The following is a 17,017-nucleotide window of genomic DNA, read 5'->3' as shown; positions in this document are numbered from 1 at the left end:
CAATTTTGAGATGGTTTTCTTTCCCAATGACTAGTAAATAGCCCACAGCCCAGACTCTGTGCAGTAACAAAACTACAAATCCCCAAATTGCTATAGGCCTTCTCCTCTGCTGGGCTGAGGACCCAATTCCTAAGAGAAAACTAAGACAACATTACTGTCAGGACCAAGAAGATACCAAATATCATAATGTTCTACTAACAAAAGAGAACATAAACATTATATACAGCACAGTTGAATCTATTTAGAAACATGGCCTGTTAAAAATCTGTAGAAATAGAAAAGAGACCAATAAGAAACACAAAGAGTTAGCAGTTGCCTTCGAGTTGTGAACTGTAACTGTGATTGTTCCTATTTTCACTTTTAGGTGCACTTACCGAAAACAATTTTTACCAATATTTTTTAATAACAGAAAAATGCCTTTCAAAGGGCGACCTCCTTTTCTCCAGAACCTTCTATATATAAGTCAACTTACAGATTTTATCTCATGTGTGATTTGCTTGAGATCTCAAACCTATTGATCCTCTATACGAAAAGCCATATAGGCTGGGTCCAGTGGATCACGCCTGTAATCCCAGCACTTTGGGAGGCCAAGGTGGGCAGATCACCTGAGGTTGGGAGTTCAAGACCAGCCTGACCAACATGGAGAAACCCCGTATCTACTAAAAATACAAAAAATTAGCTGGGTATGGTGGTGCATGCCTGTAATCCCAGCTACTCAGGAGGCTGAGGCAGGAGAATCGCTTGAACCCGGGAGGTGGAGGTCGCAGTGAGCCAAGATCGTGCCACTGCACTCCAGCCTGGGCAACAAGGGCAAAACTCCGCCTCAAAAAAAAAAAAAAAGAAAAAAAAAAGAAAAGCCATATAAGCTAATGTTCTGTTTAATGTTTGAGCAGTGAATGCCAGCCTAAACAAATCTCAATATAAGTGATTTTTTAAAAAGTTTAATTAAAATTTATAACAGACTATAAGCACCTAAACTGCTTATTTTATGCTTATTTTATAGGTAAACTAAAATAACACAAAATGGGAATACTCCACATATGATGCTTTATAAAGTAGCTATAAAAAAAATACCTTGTGACACTTGCAAACAATTTCTTTTTCTTCAACGGTTGTATTTATCAGGTAAGAAACATATACAAGAAACATTCTGGAACCCACTGTTCCACAGCGAACATACAACATTTTTTCCAGCTGTAACAAAATAAATGTTGTAATTTAATTAGTATTACAGACATTTCTTCTTGATATATATTCTAGGATAATGTTCCCACCTTCTAGAGTTTATTTATACCAACTGGCTAAATTCTTTATCACTTTTACAGAATGTTACAATGTAACTCATCAACGCTCCCACTGTAGAAGAGTACTCTGATTACACTATGGCCACAGTATGAGGGTGGGATCATTACTACTGCATCTTTTAGAAATTATTGTTCTTTAACTTCCAAAATATTTTTCTATCTAGTTTGGAAGCAGAAGTTGACTGAGAAGTTAACTGCACTAAGTTACAAACAACAGGTATTTTATTAGCCCACTAATTCATGTTAAGCATGTTTTCTAAATTCCCCTGTAGAAAAACTGCTTAAGACATTTTACACATTTAAGTATGTAAAATGTGTATGAAATGTTCATTAGTTAAATCACTTTTTCAGTCCTAGAATATGCGTTAAAACGCTCTGAACTGTTAAAAACTCACTATATATTTAAAACTACAAACTAATTGATTTCCTCTTCAATCCCAGTTGACCAAGTTTACCTGTTCCCCTGGATGTAAGTCTCCAATAGGAATGTCAGTGAGTAAAGCCGGGTAGGATTCATCACACAGTTCTGTTCCATGAAGAGTCACGTGAGTCTTCTGAGTTAAATTGGCATCCTGTCCTAAAAGAGTTAATATTGGTTCTTCAAAACAAAGAATTCAAACATTATCCCAATAATCAATACTGTGTGAAGAGCACTATGCCATACCTTCTTGTAAACAAAAGTCCTAGAGCTGACATCACTGATGCTTATTTAATGTTGGATTAATACTGATCAAACTTACAAAAAGGAATGCTTACCTGGTTTTAAGCCAGCGGTGAGCTTCACATCTCTGATTTGGGTCTTTTCATGGGACTGAACAGTCACGACCAAACAATACATTTCATTAGTCAGTGCAGGGGGTTCGTGTAGCAGATGTACAGAAATGTTTGGAACTCTGGATATGATCCTTTGAAAAGAAACCTTAGCTAAGTAACTGATCAAAAAAAAAAAGTAAATAAATTATTTAAATAAAGTATTTAAAAGAAATAAGAGGCTGGGTGCAGAGGCTCAGGCTTGTAATCCCAGCATTTTGGGAGACTGAGGCAGGAGGATCGCTTGAGCCCAGGAGTTTGAAACAATGCTGGGCAGCATAGTAAGACCCTGATCTCTAGAAAAAATACAAAAATTAGTCAGGTATGGTGGCACCTGGCTGTAGTCCCAACTACTGGGGAAGGCAAGGGTAGCGCCTGAGGTGGGAGGATCGTTTGAGTTCAGGTGGTCAAGGCTACAGTGAGTCGTGATCACACCACTGCATTCCAGCCTGGGCAAGAGAGAGACTCTGTCTCCAAAAAAAATAGCAAAAGAAATAAGAGGATGACCTTTAATATCAGCTTAGCAAAGCAGACTTACATTGTGCTTGCCTGAATTATAATGCTGTCCCAGTGAACTTCATTGTCAGGTAGCTTAGGTCGCCTTTTGAAAGACCGAGCTGCCTGTAAGGCTTCTTGGGAGGAAGCAGCATCTCCTCCTCCTCCCTGCCAATTTAAAACCACACATCTTCCCGTCTCATTGCCCAGAGCAAGATCTACTGAAGTAATCTAAAAAAAAAAAAGGATGTTGGAAATGTCATCTCATATGTGCTTGTCACCATCTCCTCTCACCAAAATTACATCGTTGACTGCTAGACCATGGAGTTCATCTAGAGACCCCCAGTGTGACAGAAGTGAGAACACCTGCTATTAGAGGTCTTACTCAGGCTGGGACAGAGACTAACTGCGCTCTGGGTTCCAACTTCTTCACCTTTAAAACAGAGACAATAACCTGACTTTCTGTTGACAGGCTGATTGCACAGCAGTGTTATGATTTTAACATCTGGCATAGTCCCTGATGTAACGAAGGTTCAATTAGTGGTTGCTGAATGAAATAAGTATTGTGATGGCTATGGATACATTATAACCTCATTTCCGATTCTACAAATATTTTTCTCAAAAATATTTATAGTATTAGCAATAAAATGCTTTATTAATTGAATACATGTTCTATTCAACTAAAACCATTAACAAAAGGACTCAAAATAGAATTACTAATTATAATTTATGTCTGGTAGGTTCCCTTAGGTACCATGAAAAAATAAAATATGCAATTAGGGCATTTAGTCAAAATCATGAAAGTTTTTTTTTTTTTAATGAATAAGCAAACAATTCTGGATACTGGTGAATAATAAAATCAACATGTTCACAGAAACTGTTATGGGAACACTGGTTGTATAACTTTATATGCCATTTATCTTAGCAATGGTCCCAAGTTTAGATTAGCTAACCATTCCCATTCAAGTCATGAAAAACAAGCACTTAATGAGTGCTTACTGTGTGCTAATCACTATTCCAAGCAAGTTACATTAACTAGCTGATTTAATCCTCATGAAATCCTAAGAGATTAGTACTCTTATGATCCCCATTTTACAGATGAATACACTGAGAAGACACAAAGAAGCTAAGTAACTGCCCAGGGCCACAAGCTAATAAGCTAGAGAGCTGTAATTTAAACCCATACAGTTTGGCTCCAGAGTTTATGCTCAATAAAGATATTACTTAGCTCCTATATTTTTAAAAGGCATTTAAATTATCTATACTATATCAATCTTTACAAATATATATGTTCATTTTTCTTTAAAAATATGTACTCAGTAATGCTTAAACATCAAAAGATATTCAGTCTGAATAACATAAAAAATATATTTGCTATATTACATAATATACATTATTTAAAACTCCTTAACTGATTATGTGGTCATTAAAAAACAAGATTGGTTTATATACTAACAAGAAATAATATCTAATATACACTATTAAATGACAAAAGCCAGCTACAGTTTATTATGTACAGTATATTCTCAATTTTTTAATAGCAAAAAATTTTAAACTACAAGTATGTTCACAGAAAAATGTCTGAAGGAAACTTCCCAAACTATTATGAATGGTTTCCTTTAGGAAGTCCAAGTAGCAGATTTTCATTTTTTACTTAATCAACTTTTGTATTATTTAAAATATTGATATAAACATACTACTTTTATTATTAAAAATATTTTAAAACAAATTTCATAACTAACCTCAATTTTCTTTCCCACATCTTCAGTTTTTGCAACAAACTTAAATAACAGTTTTCTTGTTTTACCAGGAACTAGGCACATCTTTCCTTGAGTCAGATTTTCTAAAACTTCATTTGCTTTGGATGCTTCTTCTATTACACAGAACTGGTTGTATTCCTGAAAAAGGTGAACAGGGGTCATCAAATGTCAGATGTCTGCTAACCCTAAATGCCAAGTGCTTTGGAGCTCCTTTAGTATAACTCCACAAACACTGAAGCATTATGAAGGGTTACTAATAAAAGGAAGTATTTTTACGCCAAATAGAGGCACTTATCCACTTACTGCTGCCATAATACAACAGTTCACTACACACAAACTGTTTTCTGAAAATATTTAGCTATCCCTCTCCCAGAGAAACAGTTTGTTCTTTGTTGCACTGGACACTACTGTTTATCACCTCCTTTTCTTGAAGAGCCTTTTTTTACTTGGTTTCTGTGATGCTATAATCTTTCCTGTTTCTCATCCTGCTTGGTTACTTCCTGTTTTTCCTACCTGGAGTGCAGTGGCATGATCTCGGCTCACTGCAGCCTCAACCTTTTGGACCCAAGGGATAGTCCCACCTCAGCCTCCATAGTAGCTGGGACCATAGGCATGTACCATCACACTAGACTAATTTTTCTATTTTTTGTAGAGATGGGGTCTCACTACGTTGCCCAGGCTGGTTTCAAACTTCCTGGGCTCAAGTGATCCTCCTGCCTCAGCCTTCAAAAGTGTTGGGATTACAGGTGTGAGCCACCAAGCCCAGCCCCATTCCTTTGCTTTCTTTCAAGTCTTCATTTCTCTCTATGTTCACCTCATTGGAAATGTATTTGTTTCCACGTTCATCACACCATTGTTGCTAGTATCTCTCACATACAGTTGTCCTATTCTGTCTTATTTCCTTAATTACAAGCTTATATCCACAACTGCCTAGAGGACAAGTCCACTACCACTGAAACTCAGCACGTCCCAAAGTGAATGTGCATCTGCCTTCCCAGAAGAGAACAATCCTCATAGATGAGTAAAGGAAGACAGCTTTCATGTTTCTATCTATGGAATCACTATTCTCATCTGTTCAATAAATATCAAGACCTTTCCAAGAGCCATCTTCTATTCCAGCATATAAATTACCTTCATAGAAATTCTTACACAGTTCAAGTATTATACTTTCCCACCAATTTTCATTTCTATTCCATGCTTATAAAAACTACTCTACTTTTTTTTTCTTATGGTTTATATTGTGAATTTCTTTTCTTTTAAGACGGAGTCTCACTCCATCGCCCACTAGAAATGCAATGGCACGATTTCAGCTCACTACAACCTCCGCCTCTCAGGTTCAAGCAATTCTCATGCCTCAGCCTCCCAAGTAGCTGAGACTACAGGCACCCGCCACCACGCTCAGCTAATTTTTGGGTTTTTAGTAGAGATGGGGTTTCACCATGTTGGCCAGGCTGGTCTTGAACTCCTGACCTCCAGTGATCCGCCCACCTTGGCCTCCCAAAGTGCTGGGATTACAGGCGTGAGCCACTGCGCCCCGCCTGTATCTTAAATTTCAAATAAGATATATTCAGAATATAATCTAAATTTTAAAACTAATTGCTTTATATTCCATTTTAGCATTTTTATTAGTTTTTAATTATAGTAGCTTATATTTTTTGTTTAAAAAAAACGAAAGAAAAGAAATGAAATAGTAGGCTATTAAGGGAAAAGTAAAATAAGAGTCCCCATACTTCACTTGAGCCCAGGAGTTTGAGGCTGAGATGAGCTATGATCACATCACTGCACTCCAGCCTGGGCAACAAAGTATCTCTTTAAAAAAAAAAAAAAAAGAGTCCTTGTGTTGACCCTCTAATTTCATAATGAACAAAACAAACAAACCAAAAAAACCCCTGCCCTTCTGCCCTTGTGGAGCTTAGATTCCAGTAAGGAAAAACAGGTAATTTACCAAATAATCACACACAGACAACGGTGAAACCACAGTGTGATTAGTACTACCAAGGCTATGAGAGCCTGGCTAAGTGATTCAGTCATGTAAGTCAGGGGAGGCTTCCCTGAAGAAGTGATGCTTTTAAGTGAGAAAAGGCAAGAAGGAATGAAGTAGTCGGAGAGGAGGGCAAACCAATTCAAGCAGAGGAAAGGGCATGTACAAAACCTCCTGTCCTTCATCATTCTATCCCCACTTTTCAGCCGCTATATGCACTTGGCAATCCAGATTTATCTATTTTTAAATGCCTCTTGTATCCCTGAATCTCCATTCCCAACACCAGCAATTCAATTCCGATACTTGTACTTTTGTACATGGATTAATATAAAGAGCCTCTAATTGGCTTCCATGATATTATTTCTATTTTGCTACTAGAATAAAGTTTCTTAAAACTTGAAGAATAAATTGCATGCTCTTGCTTTAAAATTCTCAAACTGGGCCAGGCATGATGGCTCACACCTGTAATCCCAGCACTTTGGGAGGCTGAGGTGGGTGGGCTCCTTAAGCCCAGCAGTTCAAGACCAGCCTAAGCAAAACAGCAACACCCCATCTCTATAAAAAAATACAAAAATTAGCTGGGCATGGTGGCATGTGCCTATACTCCCAGCTACTCAGAGGAGGCTGAGGTGGGAGGATCACTTGAGCCTGGGAGACTAAGGCTGCAGTAAGTCAAGATGGTGCCACTGCACTCCAGCCTGGGAGATAGAGTGCAGCCTTGTCTCAAAACACACACAAACACACACACACACACACGCACACACACACTAAAATAAAATTCTCAAACGGATTAGAGGAAATCCCTGGGCAAGGGTCTGAAGTTGAATAAAACATACTGATCTTCAGGTGACCTAGCTTCATCTAATCATTTCTATTACAGAGATATTTCTCATTTCTTATGAATCAAATCCTAATAAAACAGATAACGTTTCTTTATCACCATCCAATAAATAGAACACAGATAAAAGAACAAATAAATCTTCAAAGACATCTGTTTACTAGCCTATCCCCGCTTAACTCTTCAAGGTTCCTTTAAGCCACCTGGCCTTATTTCCCACCACCCAGCACTATAAACCCTCTGTTCTAGTGAGGTGTGACTTTCCCAGAAACACAGATTGTGCGCTTCTGTTTCCATGCAGTGTTTTCTCATTGCCAAACATGTTCTCCCCCTCCATCTTTTCGACCTATTGTAATTTCATCTTCATTCTTGGAACTCCCTCCCTTTTCTCTGGCATGCCTACTACAGCTGTCCTTCTTTCTAGCCTACACTACGTAATTTAGTCTTCATTACCTACTTGGGCAATCTTTGATTCTGTCCTGGCCCTTGTCCCCAGAATGCCTACATTTTAATGAGGTCGACATATGCTATACTCAGATTCAGCATGTTAAGAATATCGTAACTCTCAATAAATGCTTGTTGGTGAAAGACTCACTATACTTTCTGGGTAATCAAAAGATGATTATCTACTAAGTGAGTTTATAATAGAGTTGTAATGAAGTACTTGACTATATACTATATCATGCTTCAAATATATTCAAACGCAGGAAATATGATATGATCCCAATTCTGCAAGAAAAAAAGTTGCTTATATATTCATGTGCAGAAAATGTCTAGGTTATTCAAGAAGTTAACGTAGAGGGTGTGTGGGAGAATGGAGAAGAAAGAAGACACACATTTACTTTTCACATTATATCCATCTATTCCATTTCAATTTTTTAAATGTCAAACATAAATTAGTTCCATAATCATAAACTAATAACATTAACTAATAATGTTGAAGCAGAATATAAACCAAATGATTTTTTTAATTCTATTCATTCTGAATATACCTTATTTGGAATTCAAGTATACATTATAAAAAAAATTTAAGGCCAGATGTGATGCCTCACACCTGTAATCCTAGCACTTTGGGAGGCTGAGGTTGGTGGATCACTGGAGCCCAGGAGTTCAAGACCAGCTTGGGCAACATGGCAAAACCCTGTCTCTACAAAAAATACAAAAATTAGCCAGACATGGTGGCAGGTGCCTGTAGTTCCAGCTACTTAGGGGGCTGAGGTGGGAGTCCAAAAGGTTGAGGCTACAGTGAGCTATGATTGCACCAACGCACTCTAGCCTGGGCAACAGAGCGAGACCCTGTCTCAAAAAAGACAAAAAAAAAAAGTATATATGTACTGTATGTGTACATATATATATACACACACACAGAGAATTCTTAAGACTTTATAAACATGGAGTGAAAACAAAAATTCGAGTAAGCAAAGTGTAAACTTGAATTGCTAGAAGTTTAGAAATACATATATATATATATATTTTGACACAGATCTTGCTCTGTCACCAGGCTGGAGTGCAGTGGCATGATCTCAGCTCACTGCAACCTCCACCTCCCGAGTTCAAGTGATTCTCCTGCCTCAGCCTCCCAAGTAGCTGGGACTACAGGCACGTGCCACCACACCCAGCAAATTTTTTTTGTATTTTTAGTAGAGACGGGGTTTCACCATGTTGGCCAGGCTGGTCTCGATCTCTTGACCTTGTGATCTGCCTGCCTTGGCCTCCCAAAGTGCTGAGATTACAGGCGTGAGCCACCGTGCCCGGCCCTAGAGATATATTTTTGAATAGACCTTACCAAAGTTCATTTGTTACTATGAAACCATTACGACATAAAATTCACTAAGCTTGTTTTATCTAGTTTAACATAAGCTACAATAAGATAAACGTGGTAAAAACACATGAAATGGCATCATTACCTGATTATTAAAGCTGACACAGAGCTTGGAAAACCTAATGGGATGTGGACAATCAGCCTTCAGATAAATATCAAACTGAACAGGAACATCAACATGAAAACTTGGGGCATGAAACTTGGCTTTGCACTGCACTAGAAATAAAACAAAAGGGCTGTGTTATGCACAACCAGATACCCATGACCCACACACATCCTGTTAACCAAATTGATCCTTCAGAAAGGCACATCTGCACTGACCATTCTTACTGACTTCTGCACTTAAGGCACTTCAAGAGACAAATGAGCTAACTTTTTATTATAAAAATAAAATTTAGGCTGAGCACAGTGGCTCATGCCTGTAATCCCAACACTTGGGGAGGCCAAGACAGGCGGATCACTTGAGGTCAGGAGTTTGAGACCAGCCTGGCCAACACGGTGAAACCTTATCTATACTAAAAATACAAAAATTAGCGGGCATGGTGGTGTGCACCTATAATCCCAGCTACTAGGGAGGCTGAGGCACAAGAATCACTTGAACCCAGGAGGAGGTGGAGGTTGTGGTAAACGGAGGTCGCACCATTGCCCTCCAGCCTAGGTGACAGAGCAAGGCTCTATCTCAAAAAGAATAATAAATAGGCCAGGCATGGTAGCTCGTGCCTGTAATCCCAGCACTTTGGGAGGCTCAGGCGGGTGCATCACCTAAGGTCAGAAGTTCAAGACCAGCCTGGCCAACATGGTGACACCCCACCTCTGCTAAAAATACAAAAATTAGCTGGGCATGGTAGTGCACGCCTGTAAGTAATCTCAGCTAGTCAGGAGGCTGAGGGAGGAGAATCGCTTGAACCTGGGAGGAAGAGGTTGCAGTGAGCTGAGATCATGCCACTGCACTCCAGCCTGGGTGGCAGAGTGAGACCCTGTCTCGAAAAAGAAAAATAAAATAAATGAACAAATAAATAATATAAAATAAAATTTAAATAAATTACAGCTTCAAAACCATCTTTAATTTTAAAAACACAGCTGCTCCTGAAATGTAGATGACAAGATTTTAAATGAAAATGAACCATTTTATTATTATTTCAAAATACCTACCTAGACAGTAAAGCACAACCTTTTAAGTAACTGTCAAGTGTTTCTAATAACACCTGAACTACAAATGAGCAAAGTGTATTTTAAAACATAAGTCAAGTATTTAAGATCCTAACTACCTTTATAAGTCACTGAGGGGACACAAAAAAAAATCAGTTTATCTATAACATGATTATACTTTGAAAATTCTTTCTTGACTTTTATATTTATTATTCTGCACCTATTCATTTTGTAGAAATAAGACAATTTCTCTGAAATAGTACTGTAGATGTTAGCTACCTACCAAATGGCACAAAGTCCTGTACTCCTATTGTGAAAATATTGCTGCCAGCCAGAGAAATTCGGTCTGCCCACAGCTTCTGAGCAGTTTTCACAGCTAAGATATCACAGTCGGGTTCTGGATCAGGACTTTCATTCTGCATCAACACAGAGTTAACATCCATTCAACTAGTTGAATAAAAACCACTACTTGGATTAGTTGATATAAGTACACATATTCCTAATAACACACTCTATATAAACAATTCCAACCTACCATTAAAACATTTATGAGGTTCTTTTCTATCCGAGACTTCTGGTCATCTTTCAGAGTTGAAGCTAGTATGAAGAAAGAAGGAAAAACATTTTAAGTACTTATAATTAAGTCTACTACCCCCATTTATTGTTTTAAAAACTTGATATAATAATAAATACCTCTTTAAGATGACTAAGCACAGTGATTTGCACATAGTAAAAGTATACTAATTATCTGGGACTAAATTATTCTTTAAATTTTAAAAAGCTTAAAGATGCTAAATAATTTTATGTATCAAGAATTTTACTCAAAAAACATCAGGTTACCTCTGCCAAGGAGTTCTAGGGAGTAAGTAATGTAATCCTTTAATTGGGCCATGAGGTAGGAGCACTTCAGAGCTGTAGTTAATATAGAAGTGAGCAGAGTCCACCAGCCTTCACTCCGATAATCACACATCACATAATCCAGCAACCTCAAAGAAGACAAAATGTAATACTGAACCGGCTTCACAAGAAAGGGTTCGAAGAGTTCATGGAGAAAAAAATACTTTCCACATTTTATGTAAGTATAGAAAAATCTTACTGAGATGGTTGAACAGGTATTCTCATATTTAGCTAAACGTGAGATTTCTTAAAACGCTGAAAAAGATTGTGCCATCAATAGCACTTGAAAAAAACATTACAGAAATGGAGTTTAACAACAATAGAAATAAATATGAAAATATGAACTCCTTCAACACTGATTTCTATTTCAGTTTCACTTCAGATAATCCAAATACTTGTAAAAGTAAATAGTGAACAGGACTCACTTCAAAGCTTTGGTATAATCCTTTGCGTAATAATATTCCTCTCCCATCTGAACCACTATAAAGGAAAAAAAGATTTATGTATGTAACTTAAAGTCATTCAAAGTTGCATGCAATGGTGACGTTTGTGGATACATACTTAGGTGACTTTTCATTCGCGGGCACTTATACTTCTTGAACTGTGCAACAGCATTGCTTAGAAGAGTTATGATTATCTCCTATTAGAAAAAGTAGAGTGTGAAACATTTCAATACAAATATTTTTCTTAAATAGTGTAAAAAATAGTTTATATTGGACACAAAACTTACAGAGTGAACAACATTTCTCTCCTTCAGCTGAATGGCAAGAATTCCCACCTTTTCTTTTTCAGGATCAGAAAGATCAAAACCTGCGTAAGATGAGACACAACTCATTTTAGACAGCTCATTTAATATAAATCTTCACACGAATGTTGTATGTGTACGCTCCTTGAAACCTTTATTTAATATAATCATTTCAGACTCTTCAACATTCTAGAATCGTAAAGGTGCTAAGAGGCAGCTTTATTAACATGGAAACTTCCGTGTTCTGTTCTGATGGGAACATTATTGAGCTCAATGTTCTTCTACCTACTGGAGTCAACGATCTGAAAAGCAATGTCAATATCTTCCTCTATAGAGGATACACTCGCTGGAGATTAAATCATTTCCTTTTTTTCTTTTTTTGAGACGGGATCTCACTGTGTTGCCCAGGCTGGAGTGCAGCGGTACAATCACAGCTCACTGCAGCATCAACCTCCTAGGCTCAAGCAATCCTCCCATCTCAGCCTCCCAAGTAGCTGGGACTACAGGCACATGCCACTATGTGTGGCTAATTTTTGTATTTTTTTGTAGAGATGGGTTCTCACTATGTTGCCCAGGCTGGTCTCAAATTCCTGGCCTCAAGCAATCCTCCCACCTTGGCCTCCCAAAGCGCTGGGATTACAGGCATGAGCCACCTCGCCTAGCCAGTAATTTAACAGTTATAGTTCAATTGCTTGAATCAAATTACGTATAAAGTATTAAAAAATATGCAGAGAAATTGTTTTTAAGGTAATATGAGTTAATGCTGTTTTAAAATGTCAAATCAATTGTTAAAAGTTAACCAGAATTAAAATATTTAAATAAGACAACAGTGGCATGTGTCATTTAAAACAACAGATGTCCAAATGTTGTATTTTTTTTTTTTTTTGAGATGAGGTCTCACTATGCTGCCCAGGCTGGAGTGCAGTGGCTGTTCACAGGTGTGATCCTTCCACCTCAGTCTCCCAAGTAGCTGGGACTACAGGCATGTGCCACCACACCCAGATACATGTTTTAATCACATCAGCAACTTTAATTATGAGTCACTCTAAGATGCAGTGATACATACAAAGCATTCTAAAAACAAAAACAATGTTTAAAAAGCACACATTTTTACTTCAACATAATTTCTTACGCATGTGCAGCCAATGGAAAATCTATTATAGCTATTGTTGCCTTTTGAGGTTGAGGGGAAAGGACAGAGGGAAAAATTATTTACTTAGTATTCCTTGTCGCCATGATCTTTGTCCATAAAAGTCAAGAACGCCTGTTTGTGTTTCTAAGGGATCAGGATTGGGATACATTACAGAAGCCTGTAAATTAAAACACAAACCTAAATAATAGTTTATGGAACTCATCACAAATCAACTCTTGCCCAATCTTTGACTGAACAAAAAAGTTTTCATAAATACAACCACCAAACATATATTCAATTATTAAATTTGTGAATATTTTAACATAAATTTTAACAAAAATTAAGCTAAAAATGTTTCATAATATTTAGGTAGTCTCATAAAAATCAATCTGATTCTGATGAATGATTTCACAGTAATTTCTTCACTTTTTTAATCTTTGCTCTAATAAACCAGTAAAAATATATTACAAATTATGCTCTATATTTATTCCGCATGCATACATGCTCTTTGTGTAAATGAAAACAATGTTACAAGGAGTTCTACAAAGAAGACACTATTTTCCTTCTTTATCACTTCTGTATTAAATCTTGCTATTGTGGGGGAATATTTTTGGCACCAGAACTGACAGATTTACAGTGCTTTTTCTTCTTTTTAACTTTTCCCTCTGAAACCAAAACGTAATACATGAAAAATGCAGAAAACATCCAAAAGGATGAAAATCTAAATTACTTATAAACCTACTACCAACTCCCACTGTTAAGAATGTATGTTATCATTCTTCCAGATTTCACATGCACAAATTTGTTAACGATTAATTTTCAACCTGCTTCTTTCATTTAAATATATTCTGTATATTTAATCCAGCATTAAATGTTCTTCTAAAACATTATTTTTCATGGCTGCTTACTAGTGCATATTTTAACAAATTCCCTATAGCTATTCATATTATTTCTATTTTACAATTAATTAATAAATCTGGGAGAACAACTTTATAAATAAATTTTGGTACTTATTTCAGAATTTATTAGCTGCCTTAGTATCTCCAAAAATTAAATTCTAGGTCAAAATATATGCACAGTTTTAAAGCTTCTCAAATTATTATTTGATGGAAATTTTATTTTGCTTTTTTTTTTTTTTTTTGAGACAGAGTTGTCGCCCAGGCTGGAGTGCACTGGCGCGATCGCGGCTCGCTGCAAGCCCCGCCTCCCAGGTTCACGCCATTCTCCTGCCTCAGCCTCCCCAGTAGCTGGGACTATAGGCCCCCGCCACCACACCCGGCTAATTTTTTGTATTTTTAGTAGAGACGGGGTTTCATCGTTGTTAGCCAGGCTGGTCTCGATCTCCTGACCTTGTGATCTGCCCACCTCAGCCTCCCAAAGTGCTGGGATTACAGGCGTGAGCCACCGCACCCAGCCCATTATTTTACATTTTAACCAATGATATTTATTAATGCCCAGTTCCTTACATTCTTATAAAACCTAGTTTTAGTCACTTTTTAAAATACTGTGTTCAAAATTACAATATGCCAAACTTTAGAAATACAATACACACAATAAAATTACAAATCATACAAATAGCATGGCAAAAACAGCTAAATCATCATTTTAGAGAAAAAAATCCATTCGTGTTAAGTACTAATATACAACCTATTTGTTTTTGGAACAGTTTTAAAAATAGTACTACTGATAATATTCACTCATCTTCAGAGAAGAGAACTGCAGGTTTTAAGTGAAAATAAACTGATGTAACAATATAAATATATTTATATATATATACCACGTTCTTATTTTAAAGGTGTTTATAAGAAAACTGATATCTAAATGTAATCTTCCAAGAAAAAGGCAAACTGAAACATCAAGAAACTATGCAATGAACACTACTCCTCAAACAGACTCTTAAGAGTCTCTACACAGGAGGCCAGGCGCGGTGGCTCACGCCTGTAATTCCAGCACTTTGGAAGGGCCAAGGCGGGCAGATCACCTGAGATCAGGAGTTTGAGACCAGCCTGGCCAACATGGCGAAACCCCATCTCTACTAAAAGTACAAAAATTAGCCAGGCGTGGTGGCGGGCGCCTGTAATCCCAGCTACTCAGGAGACTGTGGCAGGAGCATCACTTGAACCCAAGAGATGAAGAGATGGAGGATGCAGTGAGCCGAGACTGCACCACTGCACTCTAGCCTGGGCAACAAGAGACAGACTCCATCTCCAAAAAAAAAAAGAGTCTCCATACAGGAAAACCCCAGAAAGAGAAAGAAGTCAAAAGGCATCCTCTCCAGTGGGTCAAAACAGATTTCCAAACTCTTACAGCAGTGATCATAGAAACAAAACAATGGATTTATAGTGTGACGAGGATGAAAATGTGGCTTTTACTATAAAGTAATTTTCTCTTGTCTAAATAGTCACTAACTTACTGCCAAAAATTAGTTCTTCAAAGAAAAACTTCTGCTCAATTCACAGGTGAAAACAGAGTACTCAGGCTAAAACCAAAGATCAATGTAATTCCTAAAGCTATAAAAAATAAAAACTAATTAAATTCAAAGACTTGGAAAAAATTATCAACACCAATCAGTTCTAGCTTCTTTCAAAAGAAGAATAACTTTTCTATGTGCTAGATAATACGGAGTGAGTAACTTACTTCGTGGTTACAGAGGGTTTTTGCAAGCTGTTTCCGCTCCTGGGCATAGTATGCTGCCTGCTGGTAATAGAAACCGGGATTCTGAGTTTGAATAGCTGTTAACCCTAACTTAATAGCTTCATCAAATAAATCTCCAAAGGCCTGGAATCTTAAAGAAAAGAAAATCAAGAAATAAAGAGGAATGAAAAGAAAAAGAAGCTTATTTCTGGTAATTCATCCTGGGAACCTTAACCTCAGCAGACTGTATTAAAATGGTGCTATTGATGAACAGTTAATATTTGTTGTAATTTCTTTGTAAATATTAATACACACTAACTGTAGGTTACAGATAGGTTCTATATTTAAGTCATCTCTTCTAACAAGTATTTATAAATATACCATCAAACTAGATCTCAACATAGTTCCTACCACTCAAATAAATACACCCAAGTTTCTGGGAACAATTTCATTTTAGCAATTTTTAAACTTCATTCTCAAACAGTGAGCTCCATGACAGCAGGAATTTTGTTTACTGCTATATCCCCAGGACCTAGACATATGGTAGAGACTCAATAAATATATGCTGAATGAAAAAGATGGTACCATGAATTAAATAATTCCCATTAAGGAACTGTATACAATATCAATGTACAATATTACCAGAAACATACTTATGCTACATCATCAAAAACCTACTTAGTGACAAAAAACCTGGTTCAGTTTTAGAACCAAAGTCCATGCTGTTTCTCCAAATACTATGTATTATTTTTAAAAAATTCTAAAAGGACAATGTAAAACATACTGTTTAGACATCCATGCATCATGCTCAAAAGACAGCTCTGCACTTCCAATCTTTTTCTTACACAAGTCGATGTGTTTTCGGAACTGAGCAATTGCATCCAGTGGGGTGTTGTGTTGAAAACACAGCCTACAGATCTGCAAAATGTAAAATTGATTCCAAAATAAAGGAAAAAAAAGAAAGTCAAAAGACATATTCATTTAAAAGCTATTTTGAGAATAACATTAGAAAAAGACAATGAAATTTCCTTCTCTGAAGCTCTTTGCAATACAATTAATTTTCCTCATCAGAATGGTTATGCTAAAACCAAAGGTTATATATCCCTTTTAGAAATGAAATAAAATAACTCAGTATTTGTATATAATTTATTCTACACTTTAGAAAAGCTTTTAAAAAATATGGAACAGAATTTAAAAATTATCCCCAATGAAGAACACGGACTAAAATAAACTATGTCCAACAGGTAATTGAGATAAGATAGACCAATTTTCAGTTTTAGACTTGCCATAAAGCTAAAGATTTTCTGTAGCATAATTAAAGCAAAGTAACCTCCATATCAAACAAGTATTACAGAAATTCTTGAAAATTTTGTGGCTGGCATGCTATTTCAAAATAGTACTAATATGTATGTATTTGGGGCAAAAGGAAAAAAGGAAGAAACAAAGCCTA

At 36.8% G+C, this 17,017-nt stretch overlaps 1 protein-coding gene across 2 annotated transcripts in view; it reads right to left on the bottom strand.

The window, feature by feature from the left end:
- The window catches only part of TRAPPC11 (trafficking protein particle complex subunit 11), a 54,325-nt gene that overhangs the window by 17,809 nt on the left and 19,499 nt on the right, over positions 1–17,017 (bottom strand). For both annotated transcript variants that reach the window (XM_031010346.3, XM_055384865.2), the window contains exons 9-23: positions 16,352–16,485; positions 15,571–15,718; positions 13,018–13,111; positions 11,787–11,866; positions 11,618–11,696; positions 11,482–11,536; positions 11,000–11,145; positions 10,695–10,756; positions 10,443–10,575; positions 9,096–9,226; positions 4,352–4,507; positions 2,653–2,840; positions 2,061–2,209; positions 1,760–1,881; positions 1,075–1,194 (exon numbers count right to left, since the gene is read on the bottom strand). In XM_031010346.3, coding sequence (XP_030866206.2) covers positions 1,075–1,194; positions 1,760–1,881; positions 2,061–2,209; positions 2,653–2,840; positions 4,352–4,507; positions 9,096–9,226; positions 10,443–10,575; positions 10,695–10,756; positions 11,000–11,145; positions 11,482–11,536; positions 11,618–11,696; positions 11,787–11,866; positions 13,018–13,111; positions 15,571–15,718; positions 16,352–16,485 — 1,797 coding nt within the window. The remainder of the gene's footprint in view (positions 1–1,074; positions 1,195–1,759; positions 1,882–2,060; positions 2,210–2,652; positions 2,841–4,351; positions 4,508–9,095; positions 9,227–10,442; positions 10,576–10,694; positions 10,757–10,999; positions 11,146–11,481; positions 11,537–11,617; positions 11,697–11,786; positions 11,867–13,017; positions 13,112–15,570; positions 15,719–16,351; positions 16,486–17,017) is intronic.

Source organism: Gorilla gorilla, chromosome 3 (genome assembly GCF_029281585.2).
Source record: "Gorilla gorilla gorilla isolate KB3781 chromosome 3, NHGRI_mGorGor1-v2.1_pri, whole genome shotgun sequence".
Classification (NCBI taxonomy): Eukaryota; Metazoa; Chordata; class Mammalia; order Primates; family Hominidae; genus Gorilla; species Gorilla gorilla.
Note: the sequence above shows the minus strand (reverse complement) of the source record. Positions and strands in the feature narration are given on the sequence as shown.